The sequence below is a fragment of the Carassius auratus genome, unplaced genomic scaffold (assembly GCF_003368295.1).
Source record: "Carassius auratus strain Wakin unplaced genomic scaffold, ASM336829v1 scaf_tig00017499, whole genome shotgun sequence".
Lineage (NCBI taxonomy): Eukaryota > Metazoa > Chordata > Actinopteri > Cypriniformes > Cyprinidae > Carassius > Carassius auratus.
The window spans coordinates 489,029-516,652 of NW_020524791.1; the positions used below are offsets into that span (position 1 = coordinate 489,029).

Here is a 27,624-nt window from a genome sequence, read left to right on the forward strand (position 1 = left end):
AGCAATTATTAATGAATAAAACCATACAGCAACATGAAAATTACCACAGTGGTAGCCTACTTGGACAGATGTAGAACAATACTTTATATAATTTTTTTTTAATGCACATATACATATATATATATATATATAAAATACGTCTACCAACACCAAGTTTCTCAGGCCAAAACATTTTACAATAACATTTTACGTACCCATGGTGAATGTTTTATTGAAAGTTTAATTAAATACAATTAAAATAATAACATACTGTTAAATAGAAGAGAAGTGCCTGTATAATGTGTGTGTTTTTTTTTTTTGTCTCCATTGCTTACCAAACAGCGCAGAGGTCATGTGACTGCAGTAAACCGAAAGTGAAAGTAAACCGGTGTTGTGCTTTATCTTCCTGCTCCATTTTACACCCGTGTTTAAGAATCTTTAACTCATTATATATAATGAGCATTTAAGTATCCAGTGATTTCTTTACGTGTATTTTTGTAGGAATTTACGTGATGTTGTTTAGTAAACTCAAGACAACCTTACATTTCAAGCAAGTGTTAAAGTGAAGCATCAAGAAAGGTTATCGACTTCCTCAATAAGTAACCATGAAATGTAACTTACTCATGAGGTGCGTTATATGCATTTTTGATCTCAATGATGTCTTCATTATTAATGATCTTTGGACATAGGCCTATATAGAACCCATGTTAAAATACATTTATTGTATGTTAGCCTATTCGTAAAAGCCTAAGTTATAAACCACATTATTGCAACTATCTTTGCTTTAAAATCTTTATTTTTAATTTAGCTGCGCGTCTTCAAATTTTCTGTGTAAACTAAAGTCAATATCCACCTCAAAAAGAATATCTGCTGATTCAGATGATGCCAGTTCTGAACATATGCAATAATATGATGACAAATCTAATCCAGAAGTGAAAACTTGATTACTGATTAAAAGTCAGAAGTCAGAGTCTTTTGTTTTATACAAAGACACACTTCTTGTATTTTGTTGTATCTGAGGATTTCTGTCTCATCAGATGTATCTGTGCAGCTTCATGAAGACTGAATGAATCATGGAGGACACACGAACATTCAGAGATGGAGATGTTTCTCCAGGATGTAGGTATGTCAAAGTCTTCATATGATCTTAATGTTAAATAGAAGATACAATGTACACCACATGACCAGGGCCCAGTTTTTCAAAAGGTTTAATCCAGATAAAATTGATCCGGATTTAGAAATCCTTTTTTTGCAATCAGTGATCACGTAATCCATCTTACTTTTGGAGCCAGTTTTTTAAAGTAACATCGGATTGGATCAATCTGATCCGGATAGGAACTTTTCAGGATCACCAAATCTGGATAACCAGTGCTGGATAACCAGTGCTCAAACAGGATAGGAAAATCACAATTTAGAACTATAAATATGTAAAGAGCAACAAGTAGAATAGCCAGTGAGGGGTCAATAAGTTTATTTTATTTGAAATGAAAACCCAGACATTTAAAAAAACAACTAAAAACAAGAAAAACCCCACCCCATCCTCTTCCAGCAGTCCGCTCATCTGAGAGCTACAACACAAACACTGTACATTGAGGATATTTATAACAAGTATAGATGTATTGAATTAAAAAAAAACTTAATGTAAAACAATATTTTTGATTGTGACGAATATATATATCAATTAGTGACAGAATAAAATGTTGTTTTTGGTCAATTTTGACAGCTGTTTGGGGGATTATTTTATGAGGCCAAACTCATTCTACTTTGCTGTAGGCCTATACTGAAAGGCTGAATGCGTTAAAGCCTACCTAATCACTGTAGCCTGACGGATGAACAAATAAAATTAAAACCTTATGAAGAAATAGGATATCTTGTAAGATACTGCATGATCCAAATATAGTATTATTTGATAAATTTTTAAAGTTTTCATTACACTTTGGCCATGAAATCCACGCTGAATCCACCTTTCTGATGGGATCAGTTTAATCCAGATTTTTTTTGGATCAAAGTGATCTAAATCCTACAAAAAAAAAAAAAAAAAACCACCCAAACTAAAAGGTTTGATCCGGATCAAAACCAAGATTGGATTACGTGATCTAATCCGATTATGTAATCAATTTTTTCTTTTGAAAAACACATTTTCAAGATTTGATCCAATCCATTATCCAAAATCCTACTGGATTACTTTTGAAAACCCGGGCCCAGGGTGTTTAGGACTTTAAATACTGAGAGATAGACAGGTGGATGGATAGATGACATTATCGTTGGACAGTGTCATCACTCTTCAACATATCTTCAGCTTAATTTGTTTCGGCATATTTATTTTTTGGTTAGACAACATTCATATTATCTCGGTTATCTAATATAGCCAATGTTGCTATTCTATTAAAGTGAATTTCAGGAGGACAGATCAAACTCATCAGATCCCAGCTGTGTGTCCATGAAGAGTGACTGGTCTATGGATAAACTATTACGCTTTCAGGGAAGACCCATATCAACTGATCTGAGGTACAAATTTTTTTACCATCAAATTACAGCACAAATGAAACCGCTCCATCACTTTAATAGAAAACACACCAACAGAACAGAAGTCACTGCCATCTAGCCATAAAAATACGGTATAGTATGCAGACTATCTGTACTCAATTTTAATAAAACCAAGAGTCACTTTGACTTGGTATAGACAAAGTGAAGACATCTTGACTGTAGATATGGGAAAGCAGAAGAAACCCAATGCTACAAGAAGACAGGCCATAAAAACCTAATTGACCGGACAACATCTAAATGACTGAAAGCCCAAATAGCCGTTTGGTCTTTTTTGAGGCTCAGTTTGTAGTTATAAGTCAAGTCACATGGAGGAAATTGTAACAAATCTAAAACAAAGTCAGCTAAGCTACAAGTTCTTAAATCAAACTCTAAACAGAAATATTGGAGATGATGGTATGCGCCCCTCGATATGGTATCAGGTGTCCTTAATGCAGGCAGCATCTGACGAGTGGTTTACTCTTCAGACCTTTTTGTACTTTACTGATTGGCTTCCTTACTCGTTCTCCTCTCCACTATTAAGCTGGTGGGTGGTGGGCATTCTCAAAGACTAGGAATACAAAGACGTTCACTCCTAAAGTTATGAAGGGGAGAAACTGCAATGTGCATTATAGCGGAATTGTCCCACTTTCCAAATGAAAGAGCCAATCGGTGACTGTTAAAGTCATTGCGTCACTGCAGTGGTCATTTGTATTATTTTATCAGTTCTTTTAAAGTTGCTGAATATACCTTTCATGCGTTTATGTTTTCTTTGTTATATTAATGTACTCCACATAAAATCAACTATATGCTTTTTTTCCCTTCTATTCTATACTCGATTGTCTCTTTTCTGTTAAAGCCTAAGCGACAGATCAGTCTCAGAGCCCAGTTGGGTGTCCATGCAGAGTGACCGGTCTATGGGGAAAAACCAGTCAAATTTGAGGGAAGACACACACCACCTGTGTTACAATCCCAAAGGGTGGGGAAAACATTTAAAAACATACATCCTGGGGATGTAACAACCCCACCACCAAGAATACAAACCTTGGTTTGTTGTTATCACATTCACAATACCATTTACACTTGTATAGAGGATACAAGTGCCAGTGAGGGAACAATTTCATACTCTGAAGAGAGCATCAGGCATAACGTTTTCGGCGACCCTCTTATGACACAAGTCCATATTATATCCTCAGATAGCGAGAGACCACTGTAATAATGTTTGGAACCTGATAATAATAATCGGGAAAGAAACAAAGGGTTATGGTCAGTGTAAACAACGATACAGTTGGAGACCTTCCGATAATCAGTGAAAAACCAGAAGTGATTATCAGGCTTTGGAACAAGCAAGCAGGGGGAACTCCAAGGACTCTGGCTGGGCGTAGCAATTCTATGATGCAGCATGTACTCAACTTCTGTCTGCTTGATCGCACGTTTCTGTGGATTAACCATGTAAGGATGTTGTTTTATAGAAGGCTACATCACCAACATCAATGTCGTCCACACAGACGGTTGTTTTACCGGACACGTCACCAAACAGGGTGGGAAAAGCATTCAGTAATTTGATTAATCTTTAGCCCGTTCACCAGACAGACGACAATGGAAATGGGAAAGGTTTTTCAGAACAGCAGAATTCTTCAGAGGAGTAGAGGGAATTGGAACAAAGCACATCAAGCCATCCTCCTCCAAGGAGTAAATTTGCCACTACACCACAGTGGCAATAGCAGCAGGCAGCGGTGAACACTGTCTGATCTGCATTCACTCCATAGTGAGTTCTGTCTACATATGTCTTAAGTTTGTTTACATGAAACACACAGCTCCTTACATTTTCTATCAGGAGTAGCTACAATGAAGTTGGTGTTATTTAACTTCCTTTCAACCAGGTATGGACAAGAGAATTTTGCTTGTGAGATGGAACTAGGGGTTGGAAGTAGAACCAACACGGAATTGCCAGGGTGAAAGTCTCTTTTTAAAGGTATTTGGTCAAAAAGCGCTTTCATGTTATTCTGAGCAGTGGAAAGATTAAGTTTGGCAAGACTTTGTACTTTGTGCAACCTCTCATGGATAGAAGTGACATAACAGTAGACAGGAATGGGTTTAGAACTTTATTTCAACAATTGTTCGCTTAACTTCAAAGGGCCGCAAACTGTATGGCCAAACACAAGTTCAGAGGGACTAAAGGCAAGAGATTCTTGCACAGACTCTCTTATTGCAAACATTAGGAAAGGAAGACCCACGGCCCAATCTCTCCCAGTTTCCACACAATAACAATGCAGCAGGGTTTTCAATGTTTGAGGAAATCTTTTGAGAGCCCCTTGGGACTCAAGATGATATGTTGTAGACATTTGGTGACTTATGCCAAGTGTTTCAAGAGCCCGTTTAAAAACTCTAGAAGTAAAATTTGACCCTTGGTCACGCTGAATTACTTTTGGCAATCCAAAAGTCGTACAGAATTTGAGCATTTCTTTTACAACAACTTCAGATTTCAATGCATGTATTGGAACTGCCTCAGGGAAACGGGTTTGCAGCACACATAATGGTCAATATATACTGCTTTCCTGATTTGGCTTTGGGCAACGGTCCAACACAGTCAACAATTAAGCACCCCCCCCCCCCCCCATTAATGGAAGCCATTATTTTCTGTTTCCAAGCCTTACGGTCTGAAATTAAATGGTTTGGATCAAGGAAGAAGAAACAGACACGCCTTAACTGCTTGCCAACTTTCAACCAACTTTAGATTGAGTCTCACTTTTAGACGAGTGCACAACAGGCAGGGCAACCATGATTTCTGCATGCAACAACGGAAGTTTGGCAGATGTGTGCACTAAGACATTTCTGTGTGTCAGCATGAACTCATCTGCCAAAACTGCAGCACTAGCTAGCATCGACACTTTTTGTTCCTTTAAGTGTACAACAATCTTTGTAGGAACACAGTTTTTTTAAGTCCTCTAACAAGATTAGTTCCTGCAAGTCCTCCAGTTAAGTAACCTTGCTAGCCAGGCACCACCTATCAAAGAGAACCCTTTTCTCTCTAACAAATTTAACATAAGTTTGGTTGACTTTTCGATTGAGTGCAGAATTTCTGTCTATAGGCCTCAGGGACAAGTTTATATGCTTGCAAATCTGCAGTCGTAAATGATGTCATTGTCAAGGGAGCGTTCTATGGGAAAGGCAGAGCAAACATCCTGTGCTTTCCCTTTTAAGCTACACTGGAGTAACAGAGCTCACATATCTTTTGGCCATCTCAACTTACCAGTGACATGTTCAAATGCAACGAAGTAGGAATCAACTTCGGTCTCTCTAAACGGAGGCACAAGTCTTATATACCTACTAACATCAAAAGTATCACTGGAGGGCGAATGAAAAAAAGTCCTGCATGTATGTACTGCCAGAAGATTTTAAAGGTGATGAGACTGATGGAGGCCTAGTACGCGGTGATGGGACTGGCTTTTGAGCTAATCACTTTGCTTCAAGATCCAATTTACGTATTTGGATATCTCGGTCAGCCTGTCTCTACTACATGAAGCCTAATCATTTCTGTCTCACATTCCGATTTATTAATCAAAAGCTCCATTTCCTTTAACTTTAAGGCAATCCTAGGATCATGAGACACCACAGAGGTGAGATTCACATTTTCAGCTGCGGTTTCCACTACCTCTTCGGAGTGAACCACATCACCACCCTTAGACACCTCTGGCAAAATATCAGCATCTACCAATTTCCCAAACAAGTTATCCTTAAGCACTTGTTTTGTAACATCTTTTCGAATGTCAATAAGGAAGAACTCTGCCACCAAAAAAAGATATTTTTTCTTACAACGATTAAAGGCCTCAGTTGTAGGACAAAGAGTAAACTCCGTAAAGTCAAACTCCATTATGCTTATGCCTGCAACACTTTCCTCCCCACCTACAGTAGAAAACAGTCAAACAATTTGAGAAAAAAAAATTGGTACTTACCAATAGCCAAATTAAAAGACGAGCCGATGAGCCCCCACTTGTTATGATCCCCTTTCCCAGTCTAGGGTTGGGAGTTGGAGTAACAGGTTAACTAAAACTTATAAAGGAATAAATAAAAGAAAAACGTGGAGGAATCACGTCAGTCCTCTGCTCCAGAAAATGCAAACACCACTTAGTTTGACCATTTAAATAATTTATTTAGCCAGGGAAGCAATAAATGTCTTCAGGAGAGGGCCTGGCCAAAACAAACAAAACAGCAGCTGACTAGCAGGAGGAGTACTAAATAATCTATCCAAGTAAAAGAAAAGAAATCAACAACAAAAGCTTTCCTCAACTCCCTCACTAACCAAAAACAGGGATAAACAGGAGTACAAAATAAAAATGGCACCCTCTCCCTACACCTTCCAAAACTAACCATAAATCAAATAAAGTTACAATATCTCCCAATACCTTGACAAAAATTAAATAGAAAATAAATGTGATACACTCTGTGGCTTCAACACACCACTTGTGCACAGAAATACAATTCACTTTCAGTTCTGATCACTTAACTACTACTACTACTACTACTACTACTACTACTACTACTACTACTACTACTACTACTACTACTACTACTACTACTACTACTACTACTACTACTACTACTACTACTTAAACCTTGCACTATCAACAAGATCCACAATGCAGATCTGGACAAGGGAGAAGTGAGCCTCCTCAAGTGGTGTTCACTCTGCTCTTTTGTAGCAGCACCATCTGCAGCACACACACTCTGATGAGCACCACCTGTGGGCAATTTTGAAACTGCTTTGTTGCACACACACACACACAGGATACATGACCACACCCTAAAAGTTGGGGAAAACATACCTCAACATTTTATTTAAAAACATACATCCTAGGGATGTAACACCTGATCTGAGGTACAACATCTATTTTAAATAGATTCATGTGAGAATAGATTAGATAGATGGATAGTTTTTAATTGTTCTGTATGAGAGGTGAATGTATAAGGTAATTCTGTTTCATTTCAACAAAATTGTACAAATTTCCCTAGCACACATTTGGCTTTTCGACTGCTTTTCATTGCTTAATTGTATTGTCTCTGCTCTGTCCATGTTTGTCCATAATTAGTGAGCAGTTAGCTGACACTCCAGGAATATTTGGGGGAAAACACATGCCATCTAATCTGAGGTACAATATTTCTGTTTAGGCTGTCAAGAGATCTTATTACTATCAGATTTACAAATATCTGAGTGTCTGAATGTCTTAATCTAATGTTTTATACTTTCAGTCGTGACTCTCAACTGGACCAGAGCAGATTCAAATCAAATCTGCTGAAGAAGTTTGAGCATCTGTATGAAGGAACAGGGACGCAGGGAAACCCAACTCTCCTGAATGAGATCTACACAGAGCTCTACATCACAGAGAGTGAGAGTGGAGAGATCAATAATGAGCATGAGGTGAGACAGATTGAGACACAATCCAGGAGAGCAGCAACAGAGGACACAGCCATCAAATGCAATGACATCTTTAGACCTTTACCTGGACAAGACAAAGCCATCAGAACTGTGCTGACAATGGGAGTTGCTGGCATTGGAAAAACCGTCTCTGTGCAGAAGTTGATCCTGGACTGGGCTGAAGGGAAAAAGAATCAGGACGTCCAGCTCATATTTCCACTTCCTTTCAGAGAAATCAACTTGATTAAGCACAAAACACTCAGTCTTTCAGATCTTCTTCATTTATTTTTCCCTGAAACTAAAAAAATGGAAATATCCAGTGACGAATATAAAGTGTTGTTCATCTTTGATGGTCTGGATGAGTGTCGTCTGTCTCTGGACTTTAAGAGTAAAGTGAAACTGTGTAATATATCTCAATCAGCCTCAGTGGACTTGCTGCTGATGAACCTCATTGTGGGGAATCTGCTTCCCTCTGCTCTCATCTGGATCACCTCCAGACCAGCAGCAGTTGATCTTGTCCCCTCTGAGTGTGTCCATCGAGTGACAGAGGTACGAGGCTTCAATGATCCACAGAAGGAGGAATACTTCAGGAAGAGAATCGGTGATCAGAGTCTGGCCGACAGGATCATCTCACACCTGAAGTCATCAAGGAGCCTCTACATCATGTGCCACATCCCAGTGTTCTGCTGGATCTCAGCTGCTGTTCTGGAGAAGATGTTGAGTCGAGCAGAGAATGGAGAGATTCCCAAGACTCTCACTCAAATGTACACACACTTCCTGATCCTTCAAACCAACATCAAACATGAGAAGGACTATGAGAAGACAGTCAAAGATGAAGATATGATCCTCAAACTGGGGAAACTGGCTTTTGAACAGCTTGCAAAAGGAAACCTGATCTTCTATGAGGAAGACCTGAGAGAGTGTGGCATTGATGAGACAGAAGCAGCAGTGTACTCAGGATTTTGCACTCAGATCTTCAGAGAGGAGGCAGGCTTGTATCAGGGGAAAGTTTTCTGTTTTGTTCATCTGAGCATCCAGGAACATCTAGCAGCTCTATATGCACATGTCTCCTTTACAAAGAACTACATAAATGTGTTTGACCAAACCAAACAAAGTATCTTTACCAAAGTTTTAAAGCAGATGAAATATAATTCCATATCTCATTTGCATAAGAGAGCTGTAGATGAAGCTTTAAGGAGTAAAAATGGACATTTGGACCTTTTCTTGCGTTTTCTTCTGGGTCTTTCATTGGAGTTCAATCAGACTCTCTTACGAGAACTTCTGACACAGACAGGAAGCTGCTCCTACAACAAAGAGGAAACAGTTGAGTTTATCAAACAAAAGATCAGGGAGAATCACACTTCAGAGAGATCCATCAATATGTTCCACTGTCTGAATGAACTGGGAGATGATTCACTGATTCAGGAGATCCAGGATTATCTGAGATCTGGACAAATAGGAGAAACCAAACTCTCCTCTTCACAGTGGTCAGCTCTGGTTTATGTGCTGCTGACATCAGAGCAGAAGATGGATGATATTAATCTGAAACAGTTTATTGGAGCCCAAAATACAGCAGATGAAGTTCTTCAGAAGCTGCTGCCTGTGATTAAAGAATCCAGATCAGTTCAGTAAGTCACACTGACAACAATCACTACACTGATAAAACATGATCACATTTAGCACTTTAGCATGCACTTTCTTACCAAATCATTAAAAGGAGGAATCATATATCATTTATATGAGTGTTTCCTGGGCTGAGAGACTGAAGAGTGTCATTGTTCTCTACAGGTTGAGTTATTGTGGAGTCACAGATGAAGGTTGTGCTGCTCTGGCTTCAGCTCTGAGATCAAACCCCTCACACCTGAGAGAACTGGATCTGATTGGAAATAAACTGGGAGCATCAGGAGTGAAGCTGCTCTCTTATCTACTGAAGGATACTCACTGTACACTGGAGACATTGTGGTAAGATTATATAAATGTGTTAACGTCCTCTCCCATTTTCATTCTATGGTCAATAATAAACAAAATAAACACAAAAAACTAAATAAATATCTAGGTGATATTAGTGTGTTTAAGATGATTTTTTTTGTTTAGTCTTCATTAGTTTCATTCAAAAGTTTTTGACAATTTTTTAATGTAAGCATTGTTCCCAATTTATGTATATATGAATCACAAATGTGAATTGGATTTGTGGATTTAAAGCCCAAGCATTCAAGCATGGTGAATGAACACCGGGATATTAAGTGAAGTAAAGTGTTTGTGGATTTGAGACTTGATTGATTGGCTTCTTTTCTGTTTGAAGTAATTCACTAAAAGCGGAGTCTAGCGCTCTCTTAGCAGGATATGATCAATTGAATGGTAAGCTCACATCTAATTTGTTAAAGAGTACGATGGACCCACATAGAGAGTTCAAAGAAGACTTCAGGAAAGTCTCAAAATGCACACACACACACACACACACACACACAACATCAACATGACAACATGATAATACTATTAACCTGTTACCCCATTATGGGACTCACAGCTGAAAGTGCTCTACCTAACTTATAATTGTAACAGTTTCCTACTTCGGTGTTTTACAAACATAATTTTGGTGTCTGGAAAGAAGACACTTTGGGCTTTACTTTTTATTAACCAGATTTGATAATGCTCAAATATATTAAAAGTTATAGACACTGAAGTGCTTAAATTTTATTTATTTTTTACCACACTTAAATACATTTTTTTATTTGATATAAAAATACATGAAATGAGTCCTAGAACAATCTAGAAAAGTAATGGGTTGAAAGCCACATGTCTCATGAGATTCTATTTAAAATCTGAATAAGATATCATGAAAAATGAGACTCCTGCAAATATTTTTTTCTGAGACTATGTCTAGACCCCCCACCCCCCAAATATAAGAATATATATTTCCCAATAGTATTGAAGGCTTCTACAAACTATTTATTCAGTAAACATACCACTGCATAGTTTTTTCAATTATAAAACACTAGACAGAAACTGGCTTTAGGGACGTGGAATGTCACCTCGTTGGCGGGGAAGGAGCCTGAGCTTGTGCGGGAGGTCGAGAGGTACCGACTAGAGATAGTCGGGCTCACCTCAACGCACAGCTTGGGCTCTGGAACCACACTTCTTGAGAGAGGCTGGACTCTCTACCACTCTGGAGTTGCCCATGGTGAGAGGCGGAGGGCTGGAGTGGGTTTGCTAATAGCCCCCCAGCTCAGCCGCCATGTGTTGGAGTTTACCCCGGTGAACGAGAGGGTCGCTTCCCTGCGCCTTCGAGTTGGGGATAGGTCTCTCACTGTCGTTTGTGCCTACGGGCCGAACGGCAGTGCGGACTACCCGGCCTTCTTGGAGTCTCTGGGAGGGGTGCTGGAAAGTGCTCCGACTGGAGACTCCGTCGTTCTACTGGGGGACTTCAACGCTCACGTGGGCAGTGACAGTGACACCTGGAGGGGCGTGATTGGGAGGAACGGCCCCCCTGACCTGAACCCGAGCGGTGTTCTGTTATTGGATTTCTGTGCTAACCACGGTTTGTCCATAACGAACACCATGTTCAAGCATAAGGGTGTCCATCAGTGCACGTGGCACCAGGACACCCTTGGCCGGAGGTCGATGATCGACTTTGTGGTCGTGTCATCAGACCTTCGGCCATTTGTCTTGGACACTCGGGTGAAGAGAGGGGCGGAGCTGTCAACTGATCACCACCTGGTGGTGAGTTGGATCCGATGGCGGGGGAGGAAGCTGGACAGACTCGGCAGACCCAAACGTACTGTGAGGGTCTGTTGGGAACGTTTGGCCGAGCCCCCTGTCAGAGAGATCTTCAACTCCCACCTCCGGCAGAGCTTCGACCGGATCCCGAGGGAGTCTGGAGATATTGAGTCCGAGTGGACCATGTTCTCCACCTCCATTGTCGCTGCGGCTGCTCGGAGCTGTGGCGGTAAGGTCTCCGGTGCCTGTCGAGGCGGCAATCCCCGAACCCGGTGGTGGACACCGGAAGTAAGGGATGCTGTCAAGCTGAAGAAGGAGTCCTATCGGGCCTGGATGGCTTGTGGGACTCCGGAGGCAGCTGACAGGTACCGGCAGGCCAAGCGGACTGCAGCCCGGGTAGTCGTGGAGGCAAAAACTCGGGCCTGGGAGGAGTTCGGTGAGGCCATGGAGAAGGACTATCGGTTGGCCTCGAAGAGATTCTGGCAAACTGTTCGACGCCTCAGGAGGGGGAAGCAGTGCCCTACCAACACTGTTTACAGTAGAGATGGGCACCTGTTGACCTCAACTGGGGATATCGTCGGGCGGTGGAAGGAATACTTCGAGGATCTTCTCAATCCCACCGACTTGTGTTCCGTTGAGGAAGCAGTGGCTGGGGACTCGGAGGAGCACTCGTCCATCACCCGGGCTGAAGTCATCGAGGTAGTTAAAAAGCTCCTCGGTGGCAAGGCACCGGGGGTGGACGAGATCCGCCCCGAGTACCTCAAGTCTCTGGATGTTGTGGGGCTGTCTTGGCTGGCACGCCTCTGCAACATCGCATGGCGGTTGGGGACAGTACCTCTGGACTGGCAGACCGGGGTGGTGGTCCCTCTTTTCAAGAAGGGGGACCGGAGAGTGTGTTCCAACTATAGGGGGATCACACTTCTCAGCCTCCCTGGGAAAGTCTATGCCAGGGTACTGGAGAGGAGAATTCGGCCGATAGTGGAACCTCGGATCCAGGAGGAACAGTGTGGTTTTCGTCCCGGTCGTGGAACACTGGACCAGCTCTATACCCTTTCCAGGGTGCTGGAGGGTTCATGGGAGTTTGCCCAACCAGTCCACATGTGTTTTGTGGACTTGGAGAAGGCATTCGACCGTGTTCCTCGCGACATCCTGTGGAGGGTGCTCCGGGAGTATGGGGTCGGCGGCTCCCTACTTAGGGCTGTTCGGTCCCTGTACGACCGGAGCAAGAGCTTGGTTCGCATTGCCGGCAGTAAGTCAGACCTGTTCCCGGTGCATGTTGGACTCCGGCAGGGCTGCCCTTTGTCACCGGTTCTGTTCATAATTTTTATGGACAGAATTTCTAGGCACAGCCAAGGGCCGGAGAGTGTCCGGTTTGGGGACCATACGATTTCGTCGCTGCTTTTTGCGGATGATGTTGTCGTGTTGGCATCCTCAGACCAGGACCTTCAGTGTGCATTGGGACGGTTTGCAGCCGAGTGTGAATCGGCTGGGATGAGAATCAGCACCTCCAAGTCCGAGGCCATGGTTCTCAGTCGGAAAAGGGTGGATTGCCCACTTCAGGTTGGTGGAGAGTTCCTGCCTCAAGTGGAGGAGTTCAGGTATCTTGGAGTCTTGTTCACGAGTGAGGGAAGGATGGAACGTGAGATTGACAGACGGATCGGTGCAGCTTCTGCAGTAATGCGGTCGCTGTACCGGTCTGTCGTGGTGAAGAAGGAGCTGAGCTGTAAGGCAAAGCTCTCGATTTACCGGTCAATCTACGTTCCTACTCTCACCTATGGTCATGAGCTGTGGGTCATGACCGAAAGGACAAGATCCCGGATACAGGCGGCCGAAATGAGCTTTCTCCTTCGGGTGGCTGGGCGTTCCCTTAGAGATAGGGTGAGAAGCTCGGTCACTCGGGAGGAGCTCAGAGTAGAGCCGTTGCTCCTCCACATCGAGAGGAGCCAGCTGAGGTGGCTCGGGCATCTATTTCGGATGCCTCCTGGACGCCTTCCCAGGGAGGTGTTCCAGGCACGTCTCACCGGGAGGAGGCCCCGGGGAAGACCTAGGACACGCTGGAGGGACTATGTCTCCCGGCTGGCCTGGGAACGCCTCGGGGTCCCCCCGGAAGAGCTGGAGGAAGTGGCTAGGGAGAGGGAAGTCTGGGCGTCTCTGCTTAGACTGTTGCCCCCGCGACCCGGCCCCGGATAAGCGGAAGATGATGGATGGATGGATGGATGGATGGATAGACAGAAACTTATAAATCATAAGTGATTTATTTGAGCACTAGAAAAATACAATAAGAATAATTTGAGTAATAAAAATAAGAATAATACAGAAAATCCTTTGATTGTTAGAAATTCAGCTTTTACAATGAATTACGATGCAAATAAGTGCTGATGGCCACTTATACAGATGGTAATAACACAAATGTGCCATAAAGTAAATAATCCACTCTCTCTATTCATATAGACGCGTTCACTTTGATAGCCCTGATCATACAGTAATAGCGAGCTGATTTGGGCTGATTCGTACTCAAACAGATGGTAATCACGCAGATACATTCACATTCAACATAAAACACACTCTCACATATATAAAAACTGTTGAAAAATAAAACAAACAAAGAAAAAGGCGATCGCTATAAGTTCCGCCTCCATGAGCTGACAGGTGCATCAGAGAGCGTCACGAGGGAGCGCCAAAATTCAAATAAACTATCTTCCGCCTATTTTTCATTAATTCTTTTTTCCGGTGGATTGTCTCATTCTGTTTGTGACACTGTACGCTGCAAAACCATGCCGTTTTTTACTACCAAGACGCAGTTTCCGACCGTGAGTTATTCCATAACGGACGCAAACAGTTCCGTCGCTGAAGAAATGAAACGGAAACAAAGTAATTATGATCAATATTACAACGTTACTTCTTCGTTGGACTAAACATGCTTCATGAGATGTCGTTCAGTGGATCCTTGCCTTTCTAACTGAACCGGGATTTACAGCTGTGGATGTGTTTATGACTCTTTATTACAATGGATCTGGTATGTACAGCGTTTCTAATGTTCATGTTTTTTATGTGTACTGCTTACACAAATATAGCAAATACAGTCTTTATAAGCTTTCCATTGAAAAACAGCGATCTGTCGTCGATGCTTGAGGTTTAGATCTTTAAAATGATACATAGTTTGTCAAGATTAAATTTGTCCCATTTCATTTAATGTATTCATAAACACTGACACGTGCAAGTTGAGAGGCTTTCAGGACGAGGGTGTCAGGGTGCAGGCTAAGTGTGACGGTGGATTAAGGAATGTCTGGAAGCAGATGCGAGTTAGCAGTTTTAATGTGATGAGATGAAATACAAATACACAAACAAAGATGCTGAGAAGACGACACTCCATGGTGGTGGTGAGGAGGTGAGGAATCCGGATGATGGTGGAGAGAAGGTGAGTAGTCCGGATGATGACGGCGTGTAGGCAGCAGGAGAGGATGGCACAGGAACTGCGGGGAATAGAGCCGAAATTAAGTGTCCGTGGCTGAGTGAACGTGCGGAGAGTGGATGAGGTTCAAGGGAAAACACAGACATCCAAACGCATACAACACTAAAGCCAGACGAACAGGGTAACCACATCAAACAAGTAACAACGATCTCACAAACACAAGACATGAGACAAGGCAATATATAGTGGATGAGTTATGAGTGGCAGCTGTTGCTGATGACAATTAACGGAGATGCCCACAAGCTAATCAGTGCAGATGCGAAACACACAGATTTCACCACAAAGTGCAAACACCCCGAGATCGCGGTTTACCAACTGTGACACTAAGAGTTTAATACTGTAGTCCTCTGATTTCATTTATGTATAAACTGACAACTGAGATGCAAAATAGCATGTGATGCATTTGTATAAAAAAAGACAATAGTAGATTTTATTTTCCATTTAGCCATACTGATGAAGGAAAGGATCAGTGAAGGGAAGGAAATGGTTCAGAAGGAAGAGGTTTGAAGTAAGAGACAGGATAGAAAGAAGTTTCCTTGCAGTTTTCTCTCATTTCTCAGAAGATTAAATAAGCCTGTCTGAGGTTCTTTCAGCCTTACAGTGGTCTGTTATAAAGCGTTGCTATTGACAACGGTCATTATCAGGAAATAGCAATGTTGTGACTGACCAATCAGAATCCAGTATTCCTCAGAGCTGTGTAATACATGATTTTAATATATGATGTGGATGCAAAGAACCAGTTAATGTGATTAGAGATATTGTCCGTGTGTGAATGACCATCTGTGCTGTTTCTCTCTAAAATTGAAGATCTGAATACAATTGAACCAGAAAACATCAATTTCTCAAAATCAAACATCACACATTTATTCATTTAGCCGATGCCTTTGTTCGTTTGTGTGTGTGTGTGTGTGTGTTTGTATGTGTGTGTGTGTGTGTATATATATATATATATATATATATATATATATATATATATATATATATATGAGCTGAGAGACTGAAGAGTGTCATTGTTCTCTACAGGTTGAGTGATTGTGGAGTCACAGATGAAGGTTGTGCTGCTGTGGCTTCAGCTCTGAGATCAAACCCCTCACACGTAAGAGGACTGAGTCTGTCTGGAAATAAACTAGGAGTATCAGGAGTGAAGCTGCTCTCTGATCTACTGAAGGATCCTTGCTGTAAACTGGAGACGTTGAGGTAAGATGATATAAATCTGTCAGCATCTTCCAAAATTGTGCTTCTTTGTTGATTATTAAAAAAAATGAAAACCAATCTGTGTCATAAAGAAAGTTTCCTGTCAGTTAATTGAAAATAATGCTGTTTTAATCTTCATTAATTCTTTCCAAAATTTTTGAAAAGTTTTTAGCTTTCTTTTTCTGCAAAATGTATAGTTGTGTGGGGTAGTATAGTTATATGACTTCACCCAAAATACTGTCAAAACACTCCAACACAGCTCCATTCTTCACAAAGATTGATAAAAAGGTGCACAGGAAACAAAAACCTCGAAAACTGATATACAACCCACCAAATCACAGAGATGCTGATTCACACAGGACTGATATTATCACAGGATCTCACTGTTCGGTTAAATATGACAGGTCATATACGGGGGAATTTTTACTTTTCAAATCACAGATATGACAGGGCCCCAAACAAAAAAAAATCGACTAAGAAACCATTGGCTCCTATAAGAAAAACACTTAGGTGCCAAATGATTTTTTTAGGTGCCACAGAATAAACATATTTTATGTGTTTTATTTAAAATATTTATTTTACATTTTAACTTTTTAATCATACTGACGTGTTTATGTCTCATCTTTTCTTGACTTTATCAGCATTTCATCCATCTTGTAGATGACCTGGGAATGAAAGTTCACTTAAAGTGGGAGCAAAATGTCTTTTCCAACTTGAAATATACAGTCATGCGTTGTTTATTACACAAAATCTGTACCAATATCATAGACCATAAGCATCACTTGGCCCCTGAGTATAGTTTGGGGTCCTACTCAATGCATCCAGTAAATGTTGTCATACTCTCTTAAAAATAAAGGTGCTTCATGATACCATAGAAGAACCTTTTTTCCTGTCTAAATGGTTTCATAAAGAACCTTTAAAATTTGAAGACAATAACAGATTATGAAAAGGTCAGAAATAGATTGTTCTTCAACGAGCCTATGACTGAATGGTTCTTTGTGGAACCAAAATTGTTCTGTGAAGAACCTTTTAAGCTCCTTTATTTTTCACACTTATCTTTCACACTTTCAGTCTGTTTTTCTTAATTAGTAAAATTAAATTTTATAGGAGGAGTTGAATCATGTAGACAACAGGTTAAGTAAAAATGTTAAAATTCAATAGCTCATAAATATAGCAAAATACTCCTCTTTATTGTTATTTTTCTATCTGACTGATGATGGACACCGAGGTTACTGAGGTTAATATAACGTTGCAATGTTTACAAGCTTTACACATTTTCCGCAGTTTGAAAGTGTTGTACTGTAGAATCTCTTATAAAATAGCCTACCTTTTGATGTTAATTCACGTTCATTATGTACTCTAGTAGTAAAGAGCAAGGTATGATAGGTTCACGTGCTGCTTGAACTGAGGCACTACTCGCGATCGCGCCTGTCTTTTGTGCGCTATTGTGTGTTATTTCAAATGTAGGCGCGCGGTATGCGTGCGTGCTCAAAATGGAAGCGATGCGCTCGTTTTTTTCCAGGCACGCCCGCACCACATCGAGTTAAAAACATCTCAACTTTTCCGAATCCCGCAAGCGCACCACAGGTCATGTGACAAGAACCAACCAATCAGCTTCATCCTTTCCAGTACAAACGTTGAAAGTTCAGCCAAGATGAAGGAACAGCTGATCATAGCTGTATATGGATAGCCATTTTTAAATAAATTTAGTAACAAAGCTACTGCAAGCGATTTTTTTTGTGCTGCAAATCCATTTATCCTTTGCTGAAATTTACACGTCTTCATGGAGAGAGCAGGTCATGGTTGCTTACGAAAAATAACCATGGTTTTATTATAGTAAAACTGTAGTAACCCATGTTTTTTTGGCATGTTGACTACCATTTGTATAACCACAGATTTACTACAAATACCATGGTTATACTATGGTTAATTTAGCAAAACCATGGTTAATTTGTGGTTACCATGGATTAACTATAGTAACCATGGTTTTTTGGTTTTATTTGTAGTAAAACCATGGTTAAATTTCGTAAGACGCCTCGGGAGCGCAAGAGCCCGAAGGCTTTTGGAAAAAAATCAGAAAGCGGTGCGTCTGGCGTTTTCCACACGTTTTTAGGCGCGATATGTGAACGGCCCCTTAAAACTTTATTTATTGTTTGAATTTTGTTATGAATTTGGAATAATTTTAAAGCTGATACTTTGTAAATTAAAAAGTAACAAAGCACAAAGCTTTATGCGATTACTGGACAGCAAGTGCACTTCAAATAATTAAGTTCATGCATTAACAAAACACAGCATGGACTAAGATCTTGTTAAGAAGAAGCCTTATGATTATAAACGAGAACTGTTAACTATATTGCCAATATCCACACAGACGACAGCTTTACCTGTTGTAGTTTGTTCAAGTTATGAACGAAATAGACGCTGTTTTTCTGCACTTTCTCTTCAAGTCTCCATCATTTCTTTCTCTCACACGTTTGTCAGGTGTGTGTCAGCACTGCTGCGTGGCAGATGAGGACTGTTTAAAACTCTTTTCCCACTAAAACTTTGATCCACATTCACTCAATGCGCGAACATAACAAAAGATGTGAATGCAAAACAATCAGGAAAAAATCCATTACATGCAATTTTTAAGAGATAACATGTAAATACATAGCTTCACTCGCATTTTAATATTTATGGTCGCAAATGCGAACATTTTAGTCGCAGTTTGGAGCCCTGTATGATCAATGCACACAGTCTTTAACATACATTTTAGAACATTTATATGACAACATTTTTTGTCTTTAATATAAAAACTGCATGAAAGTTGCCAAGGCTTCAGACTGGATCTGTTAATCATGTTGTGGTTTATTTCTGGTTGTGAAGCTGCTGTTGATCTGAGCTGTAGATCCTGAACTGAGAGACCGAAGAGTGTCATTGTTTTCTACAGGTTGAAGGATTGTGAAGTCACAGATGAAGGTTGTGCTGCTCTGGCTTCAGCTCTGAGATCTAACCCCTCACACCTGAGAGATCTGAATCTGTCTGTAAATAAACTGGGAGCATCAGGAGTGAAGCTGCTCTCTGATCTACTGAAGGATCCTCGCTGTAAACTGGAAACACTGTGGTAAGTTGATATAAATTTGTCAGCATCCTCCTAAATGTTGCTCTTTTGTTGATTATGAACAAAATGAAAACCAAAACGGTGTCATAATGAAAGTTTCCTGTCAGTTAATTGAAAATAAATAAACTAATATAGTTTCGTGCCCTGTCTCATTTATATTTCACCAGGTTAAAATAATATATCAAGCTTTACTTGATTTATTTGAAACACATTAACCTCAAACTTTTTAGATTTCTCTTTCTGCAAATTGTATAGTTGTGTGGTGTAGTATAGTGATATGACAGCACCCAAAATAACATTAAAACACCCCAACACAGCTCTGTTCTTCAAAAAGATTGATAAAAAGCACAGGTGCACAGGAAACAAAAACCTTGAAAAATAATACGCGACCGGCCAAATCACAGAGATGCTGATTCACACGTGACTGATATTATCACAGGACCTCAGTGTTCGGTGAAATATGAGAGGTCATATATGGGGGAATTTTTACTTTACAAATCACAGATATGACCAATTCACACGGGCTTAAGATCACAGACAACCTCCACGATTATTACAAATGACTGGAGGTCACAGGTAATACTAATCTTCCGCGTTCCGCGAATAAAATGTAATGAAAAATGAGACTCCTGCAAATATTTTTATGAGACTATGTCTACACCCCCCACCCCCCAAATATGAGAAAATATATTTCCCAATAGTATTGAAGGCTTCTACAAACTATTTAGTCAGTAAACATACCACTGCATAGTTTTTTTTTCAATTATAAAACACTAGACAGAAAATTAGACATCATATAAGTGATTTATTTGAGCACTAGAAAAATACAATAAGAATAATTTGAGTAAGAAAAATAAGAAAAATTTAAAAAAGATTTAACTTTGTTTGCCAATTACAGAACTTCCTGAGATTGCTACAAATGCATATTTTACAATGAATTACGATCTATATGAATAGAGAGAGTAGATTATTTACTTTGGCACATTTGTGTTATTACCATCTATATAAGTGGCCATCAGCACATCAGCACTTATACAGATGGTAGTAACACAAATGTGCCAAAGTAAATAATCCACTCTCTCTATTCATATAGACGCGTTCACTTTGATAGCCATGATAATTCAGTAATAGCGAGCTGATTTGGGCTGATTTGCACTCAAACAGATGGTAATCATGCAGATACATTCACATTCAACATAAAACACACTCTCACGTATATAAAAACTGTCAAAAATTAAAAAGAAACAAAGACAAAAGCGATCGTTGTAAGTTCCGCCTCCATCAGCTGACAGGTGCATCAGAGCGGGTCACTAGCCCTCAGGAGGGAGCGCCAAATTCAAATAAACTATCTTCTGCCTATTTTTCATTCATTCTTTTTTCCGGTGGATCGCCTCATTCTGTTTGTGACACTGTACGCTGCAAAACCATGCCATGTTTTTACTACCAAGACGCAGTTTCCGACAGTGAGTTATTCCATAATGGACGCAAACAATTCTGTCACTGAAGAACTGAAAGTAAATAAAGGAATTATGATCCATATTACAACATTATTGCTTCGTTGGACTAAACGTGCTTCATGAGATGTCGTTCAGTGGACCCTTACCTTTCTTACTAAACTGGGATTTACAGCTGTGGATGTGTTTATGACTTATTACGATGGATCTGGTATGTACAGCATTTTCATTGCTTATTTTTTTATGTGTACTGCTTACACAAATGTAGCAAATACAGTCTTTATAAGCTTTCCATTGAAAAACAGCGATCTGTCGTCGATGCTTGAGGCTTAGATCTTTATAATGATACATAGTTTGTCAAGATTAAATTTGTCCTGTTTCATTTAATCTATTCATAATCACTGACACGTGCGAGTGGAGAGGCTTTGAGGACGTGGGCGTTCTGGTGCAGGCTAACAGGTTTTAATTAGCTGTTTTGGAAGCAGCTCGGAGAACTCATGAAATCTGAGGGATTTGGGAGATCACCGGCGCCCTTTGATCCATCTCCTATGGGATGGTTGTACTGCTGATTTTCATATACATTTGCACCCACCTCTATTTACACAGATCTTAATGATGTTCTGTCATACAGATTAATAAATCCATTTATTAATTAGCTGTGGTGTGTGGTGCCTCCCTTATTTTGTTGCAACTTAGAAGAGGTCGGAACAAATGGGGGCTCGTCCTAAAACGAAATTACATCACAGGATGAAATTTGGTTCATATTTGGTATGATTTCGATTGGAGAAAAACAAATAAAATCTGGAGCTATCGGTATGCACGTTGTTTTGAGACACGTATATCGATATTGTATTTAAACCATCTTGTGAGTCCGAAATTAGTCATTAAAGGTAATTGCATTTTTTTTTCAGGTGATACATTGTTCATTTTCTCTCAGATAGGAATTAGCAATGCTTAGCATTGGTTTATTATTTTGCCTTTTTTATTTTTGTGCAGGCTTTTCCGCAGTGGTTTTGGATTGAGCTGTTTGTTCAATTTTTAAATCATTGGTATCTTGGTGTTTAACCCTTTCGAGTCGATTAACGCATATATGCGTTTTGAGTCATTTTCACCTGATAACCCTGAAAAGAACTTAAATTACACTCTCAGTTTTAATCGTACAGATAAGAGCAATACATCTATCGAATCTGTAAAGGGTCTAGTTTTTTTTGGATACAGACATAATAACAAAAAACCTTTGTGCACTTATAAAATAAAGATAACAAACAAGGTGCGCTGTCTACAGTCTTTATCTCCGCTGATCGTCATGTACAAACATTTCATTAAAATGAACTGTAACTCCGTGTATACTCAACGAAGAGACATGAGAGAGATATCTATAGAAAGCCTGGAATGTCTACTTTTAAACTAAATAAGTGCTGCCGAAAACAAATATTCTGAGATAAAGTAATCCATATGAAAACAACGCAATGTCTGTTTTTCATATCTCCGCTCATTATATCTAATGTGACCACGCCCCCACGCTTAACGCGCTATTCAGATCCAAACTGAAGCGCGCGGCTTGAATACGCCCACACAGAAGAAAAAGCAGCGAGACTATTCTTCAAGTTTTTATTTTATTTTACTGTTTGCTTCGCGATGAGAGGAATAAGACATAATTCACCCCAAAAAGATGTGATGTGGTTGAGGATTTGAGAAATGGATTTCCTCAGAAAAAAGAATGAAGCGCTTTATTCAGCAGAGATCATAAACATGAGTAAGTCTCTTTTTATTTATTTGTACTAGTTTTCACATAACGTGTAAACATTTTACTAGTTAGACTTTTTCCAAATACTTTTTCCAAACTATAATTCCTGACTAAATGTATAATCAAGTGAAACATTATGAAGTTTCAATAACAGTATACAATACTATACCATTCAAAAGCTTGATGTAAATAATATAAATGTGACAAATAGAGATAACTCTAACAAATGTAAAAACAATGCAGTTCTTTCGATTTATTCCCCCTAAAAAAAACCTGAAAAATATTATCAGCTCTTTTCAACATTAATAATAATAATAATAATGATAATAAATGGGGTTTATTTGATAGAAAATAAGATTGTTAAAAGGATTTCTGAAGGATTGTGTGACTAGAGAAAGGATGCCAAAAAATTTGCCCTCAGAGTGGCACAGTTGAATGAGAGGCTCATTATGCAGCTCATTATGCAGGCCTTTGTCTTCTCAGGTGTAAATCACAATGATATTCATGATAGTTGACGCCTACTCGCATATGACTTTTACCCACAAAAAGTGTTTTAGAAAATTTAAATCAATATATTGTTTTCTGTGAGTGAGTAAACAAGATGATTTTCACATCATTCAGAAAGAAAAATTCTAGGCTACAAGCTCCAGTTCTCAACTTTTCCGGCAACCAATTTTATGTATGTGTTTTATTGCCTTATTCAAGTGATTTAACATTTTTAGTTTTTCACTAACCATGCATAACATTTTTTTTCTCAAAAATACAATCATGTACATGCATGCATTTCACATATTATTATAGCCCAGTTTGTGCTGATTACAGTGATATTAGACTTTACCCATTTAGATATTTATAAGAAACTGAAAAAAGCACAAATGTCAGGGCATGACAAAACTTCTCAAGGCCCCAAAAATACCCTTAGACTCCAGAGGGTTAAAGTTGCCTTGCTCTTGAAAGTTGCATGAAGTCAGTTAAGATTGGTTGGTAGGCAGTTTTTTTTTTTGGAGGGGGGGACAATTGTTTCACCTGTTTTGTTTCCGAAAGGGAAGTAAATGCACTTGCTTTTCGTTCTGTAATATTTTTTGAGAATAGAATGGCGTCGATAAAAGAATTTTGAAAAAAATCCTTCAGAGGAGAAGTTATAGATAAGAAAGCACGGATAAAGGAACTATTTTCTGTTGTGAAAAATTGGTAATGTAAAAATAACCTTATGGTGTCTTCTCCACGGAGAAAAAGCGGGATTGATGCGTAAAGGTGCTTTAGATATTTTTTTCCGGGTTATCTTTTGAGGAAAAAAAAAGAGATTTTACAAATGCAGCAACTTCATGATAAAGAGCTGAATAAAGAAACTAAACAGTATGAATTGGAGATTGAAAGACTGAGAAATGAGCGTAGACAAAGTGAGCTTGATTTTGAAAATAATTTAAATAGACGCGGAGAAGCTGCAGGTGGAGTGGTTGAGACTAGTAAAGGAAGGAAAAATATCAGATGCCGGGGGGAGAGGTTTAGGTTTATCTGAAGGGTTTGACTTGGCAAGTAATCTAAGACCGCTTCCCAAATGTAATGATCATGACCCTGATATTTTTTTTTCTCTCTGTTTGAGACTATGTCCGAAGAAAGAAATTGGCAGAGGTCTATCTTGTCACGACCGGCTCAAAGCCGTGACAAATGGGAAGGAGGACATAGTCAGGTTGGTATGTTGCAACAAAGATATTTATTAATATAAATAAAAGAACATAAAATAAGAAATCAACAAACCAAAACACGATTCCTTCAAACAAACGAATGCTCCAAGCATCCAACAGAACCGAGTTAAACTAATCATAACCTCAAAATAGCCAAAAGCAAAACCAAACAACCGGGAGTTCACACTCCACACCAAACAGAGCTGAAACTATATAGGGAAGGAACAGGTGTACACAATTCCGTTGACGAGCCTTCCAACCACACCCACTGACCGGTCTAAGTGGAAGTAACGAGGGACTTGTCACACACCCCCCCCTAAAAAAAAGGAACAAAGTAGTTTACACAAATCATAACTCCACAAAGCTTCAGATCAAAAAAACAAAATTCAATCCAGATCGCAAAACTCCAGCAGTCTTAGCTCTCCAACTCCTTCCAGCAACCTGGCGCCTAGGAAGCAATTTAAGAAAAGAATAGAGATAAAGACAAGGAAATAGGACAAATCCTATAATATTAGACTATATGAATATGTGATAAAGCATCAGCAGTTGTGTTCTCTGTGCCTTTAATATGGCGAATGTCCAACAGGTATCCCTGTAAAAACAAACACCACCTCATTAACCTTTGGTTAGGGTTCTGTAATGAATGAAGAAAAACTAATGGGTTATGATCAGTAAAAACCACCAGAGGTCCCACAGATGAACCCACATAACTTCAAAGTGTTGCAAAGCCCAAATGAGAGCCAGTGCTTCCTTCTCAAATCACAGAATTATTAAGTTGGTAAGCACTAAACTTTCTAAAAAAAAAAAAATCCAACTGGGTGATCAATGCCATCTTCAGAAAGCTTTAGCAACATCTTTTGCTTTTAAAGACGGACACTCATTCTTCCAGTGACCAAACGCACGGCAATAATAACACTGGTTTTCTCTGTCTTTCTCTCCAACAGAGAAACTATGTAGTTGATGAGATGAAGCACGCACAATTTTAGAAGACCTGCTAGGATCATAAGATTCTTTCTGAACACTTTATCCAAAAGAGGTTTTATGAATCAGAAAAAAATCATCAGCCATTATGGCTGCCTCATATGCGGTGGGGGGTTTTTTCCTCACTGATATATGTTGCTACTCTTTGTGAAACTGAGTTTTTAAACTGTTCAAGCAACATCAAGTCCTTCAAATTATCTAATCTGCCACACGCTCAAACAACAAAAGGAAGCGTTCGACATCTTTCTCGTCAAACCTAGGGATCAATCTCATATTAGTCACTACATCAAATTTACACGAAGTCGAGTCACGGTCTACACCTCCCATTACCACAAGTTTTCCTTCCCTTATCAGATCTAAACGAAAACGTTCAAGATAAAGTTTCTGTCGTTGTAATTGAATTTTAGACATCTCCACGCGATTTTGCGCTTCTAACATCTTCCCTTTCATCTCATTCTGAATTAACAAGAGTTGTTGTTGCTCAAACATTAAATGAGACATTGTAGACGCCATCAACAAAATCTGAAGCACCTTCTGGAGACGGAGGGTCTAAAATTCCACGTTCAATTAGTTCCGTTTTTATCAAGAATTTAATTTTCTCTTTTAAACATTTATCTTGGCTTACCAAGTTAATTTCATAGTGACCTGCAAGTTCTACCAATTGATCCTTAGTTAAATTATTCAACAAACTTTCAGATGGAGCACTAATAAACTGCCCAATTTTTGAGGCCATGGTCAAACAACAAATTGACTACTTAGTTTTTCCAAACATATTTGAGGGGTAGAATTTGGATAAGCAATTCCCTCTAACTAAACTTCAAAACTACATAAACTCATCCCTAATCTTCATACAGTTACTTGCAGTGGGTTCTTATACACCATAAACCAGTGTTCGCAATAGCAACCCATTAACAAGTCACTACCACAAAACACGGATGTGTTCCCGAGACAACTGCTCTGACTGCTTTCACCGTACAAAAAAAATAAACTAAAATAAAAAAAGATCAGAGTATCCCGTTAAGGATACCCCGCTAAGCCTAACCAGGGAAAAGCAAATCCAATAATAAACTTCCCCTCTAAATATATACAAAGAGTAGCCAATACTTACCAAACCTGAACTCCCGCAGAGCAACAAAACAAACAAACCAACAAACCACTATATCTTCCAGAATATGTAGAACCAAATATTAAACATTACCAAAAGAGCAAATAGAAATATTAATTTAACAAATCAATCATCAAATCAATAAAACTGAGTAATATTTTTACCAAACAAATCACTTAAATTTAAGGACGAGCCCCCACATTTGTCACGACCGGCTCAAAGCCGTGACAAATGGGAAGGAGGACATAGTCAGGTTGGTATGTTGCAACAAAGATATTTATTAATATAAATAAAGAACATAAAATAAGAAATCAACAAACCAAAACACGATTCCTTCAAACAAACGAATGCTCCAAGCATCCAACAGAACAGAGTTAAACTAATCATAACCTCAAAATAGCCAAAGCAAAACCAAACAACCGGGAGTTCACACTCCACACCAAACAGAGCTGAAACTATATAGGGAAGGAACAGGTGTACACAATTCCGTTGACGAGCCTTCCAACCACACCCACTGACCGGTCTAAGTGGAAGTAACGAGGGACTCGTCACAATCTGAATTGTCATGCTTCAAACAGTAATAACAGGCAAGGCACAGGAGGCATATGCAGCGCTCACAATGGAGAACAAAAGGGATTATGACAAGGTAAAAGTGGCTATTTTGAAGGCCTACAAACTGGTTCCTGAAGCCTATCGCCAGCTATTTCAAAGCTGGAGAAAAGGTGATTGTCAAACTCACTCTTTGGTGGTAAGAGATCTAGTTTCTTATTTTCATTGTTGGTGTGTTGCGTCCGCTATTAATGACTTTGAAACGCTGCGTGAATTGGTCATTTAAGAACAGTTTAAAAATATTTTGTCCGATGATATTGCTACATACATAAATGAAAAGATGCCAAAAGACGCAATGGAAGCTGCATTTTTGGCAGATGGTTATGTATTAACACATAGAAAGGTGTACAGAGAAGACAGGTCAGGTCAGAAAACTTTAATGAAAACTGAGTTGGAGCAAAGATATTTGAACAGACTTATCCTTCAAAATCCGAGAACAGTGGTCAAATTAAATCTGACAGAGAATTAGATTGTAATTATTTTTTTAATCTGGGCCATTGGAAAAATAAGTGCCCAGTTTTGGCTGCTAAGTGGAAGTTGGGAAAAAAAAATAATATAGCATATTAGTCCTGTGTTAGTGACTGATGTTACCAAAATTACCAATGATCGCTACTTCCTTAAAGGTGGGAGAGGAAGTATGTG

The 27,624-nt window shown here is 39.5% G+C and overlaps 1 protein-coding gene across 1 annotated transcript in view; it reads left to right on the forward strand.

The window, feature by feature from the left end:
* Positions 1-1,052: 1,052 nt before the first annotated feature.
* LOC113075701 (NLR family CARD domain-containing protein 3-like) overlaps positions 1,053-27,624 on the forward strand; it is a gene marked incomplete at its 3' end in the record, with an annotated part of 35,769 nt that continues 9,197 nt past the window's right edge. The window contains exons 1-7 of the mRNA XM_026248382.1: positions 1,053-1,102; positions 2,371-2,487; positions 3,368-3,463; positions 7,753-9,546; positions 9,707-9,880; positions 16,131-16,304; positions 19,231-19,404. Coding sequence (XP_026104167.1) covers positions 1,053-1,102; positions 2,371-2,487; positions 3,368-3,463; positions 7,753-9,546; positions 9,707-9,880; positions 16,131-16,304; positions 19,231-19,404 — 2,579 coding nt within the window. The remainder of the gene's footprint in view (positions 1,103-2,370; positions 2,488-3,367; positions 3,464-7,752; positions 9,547-9,706; positions 9,881-16,130; positions 16,305-19,230; positions 19,405-27,624) is intronic.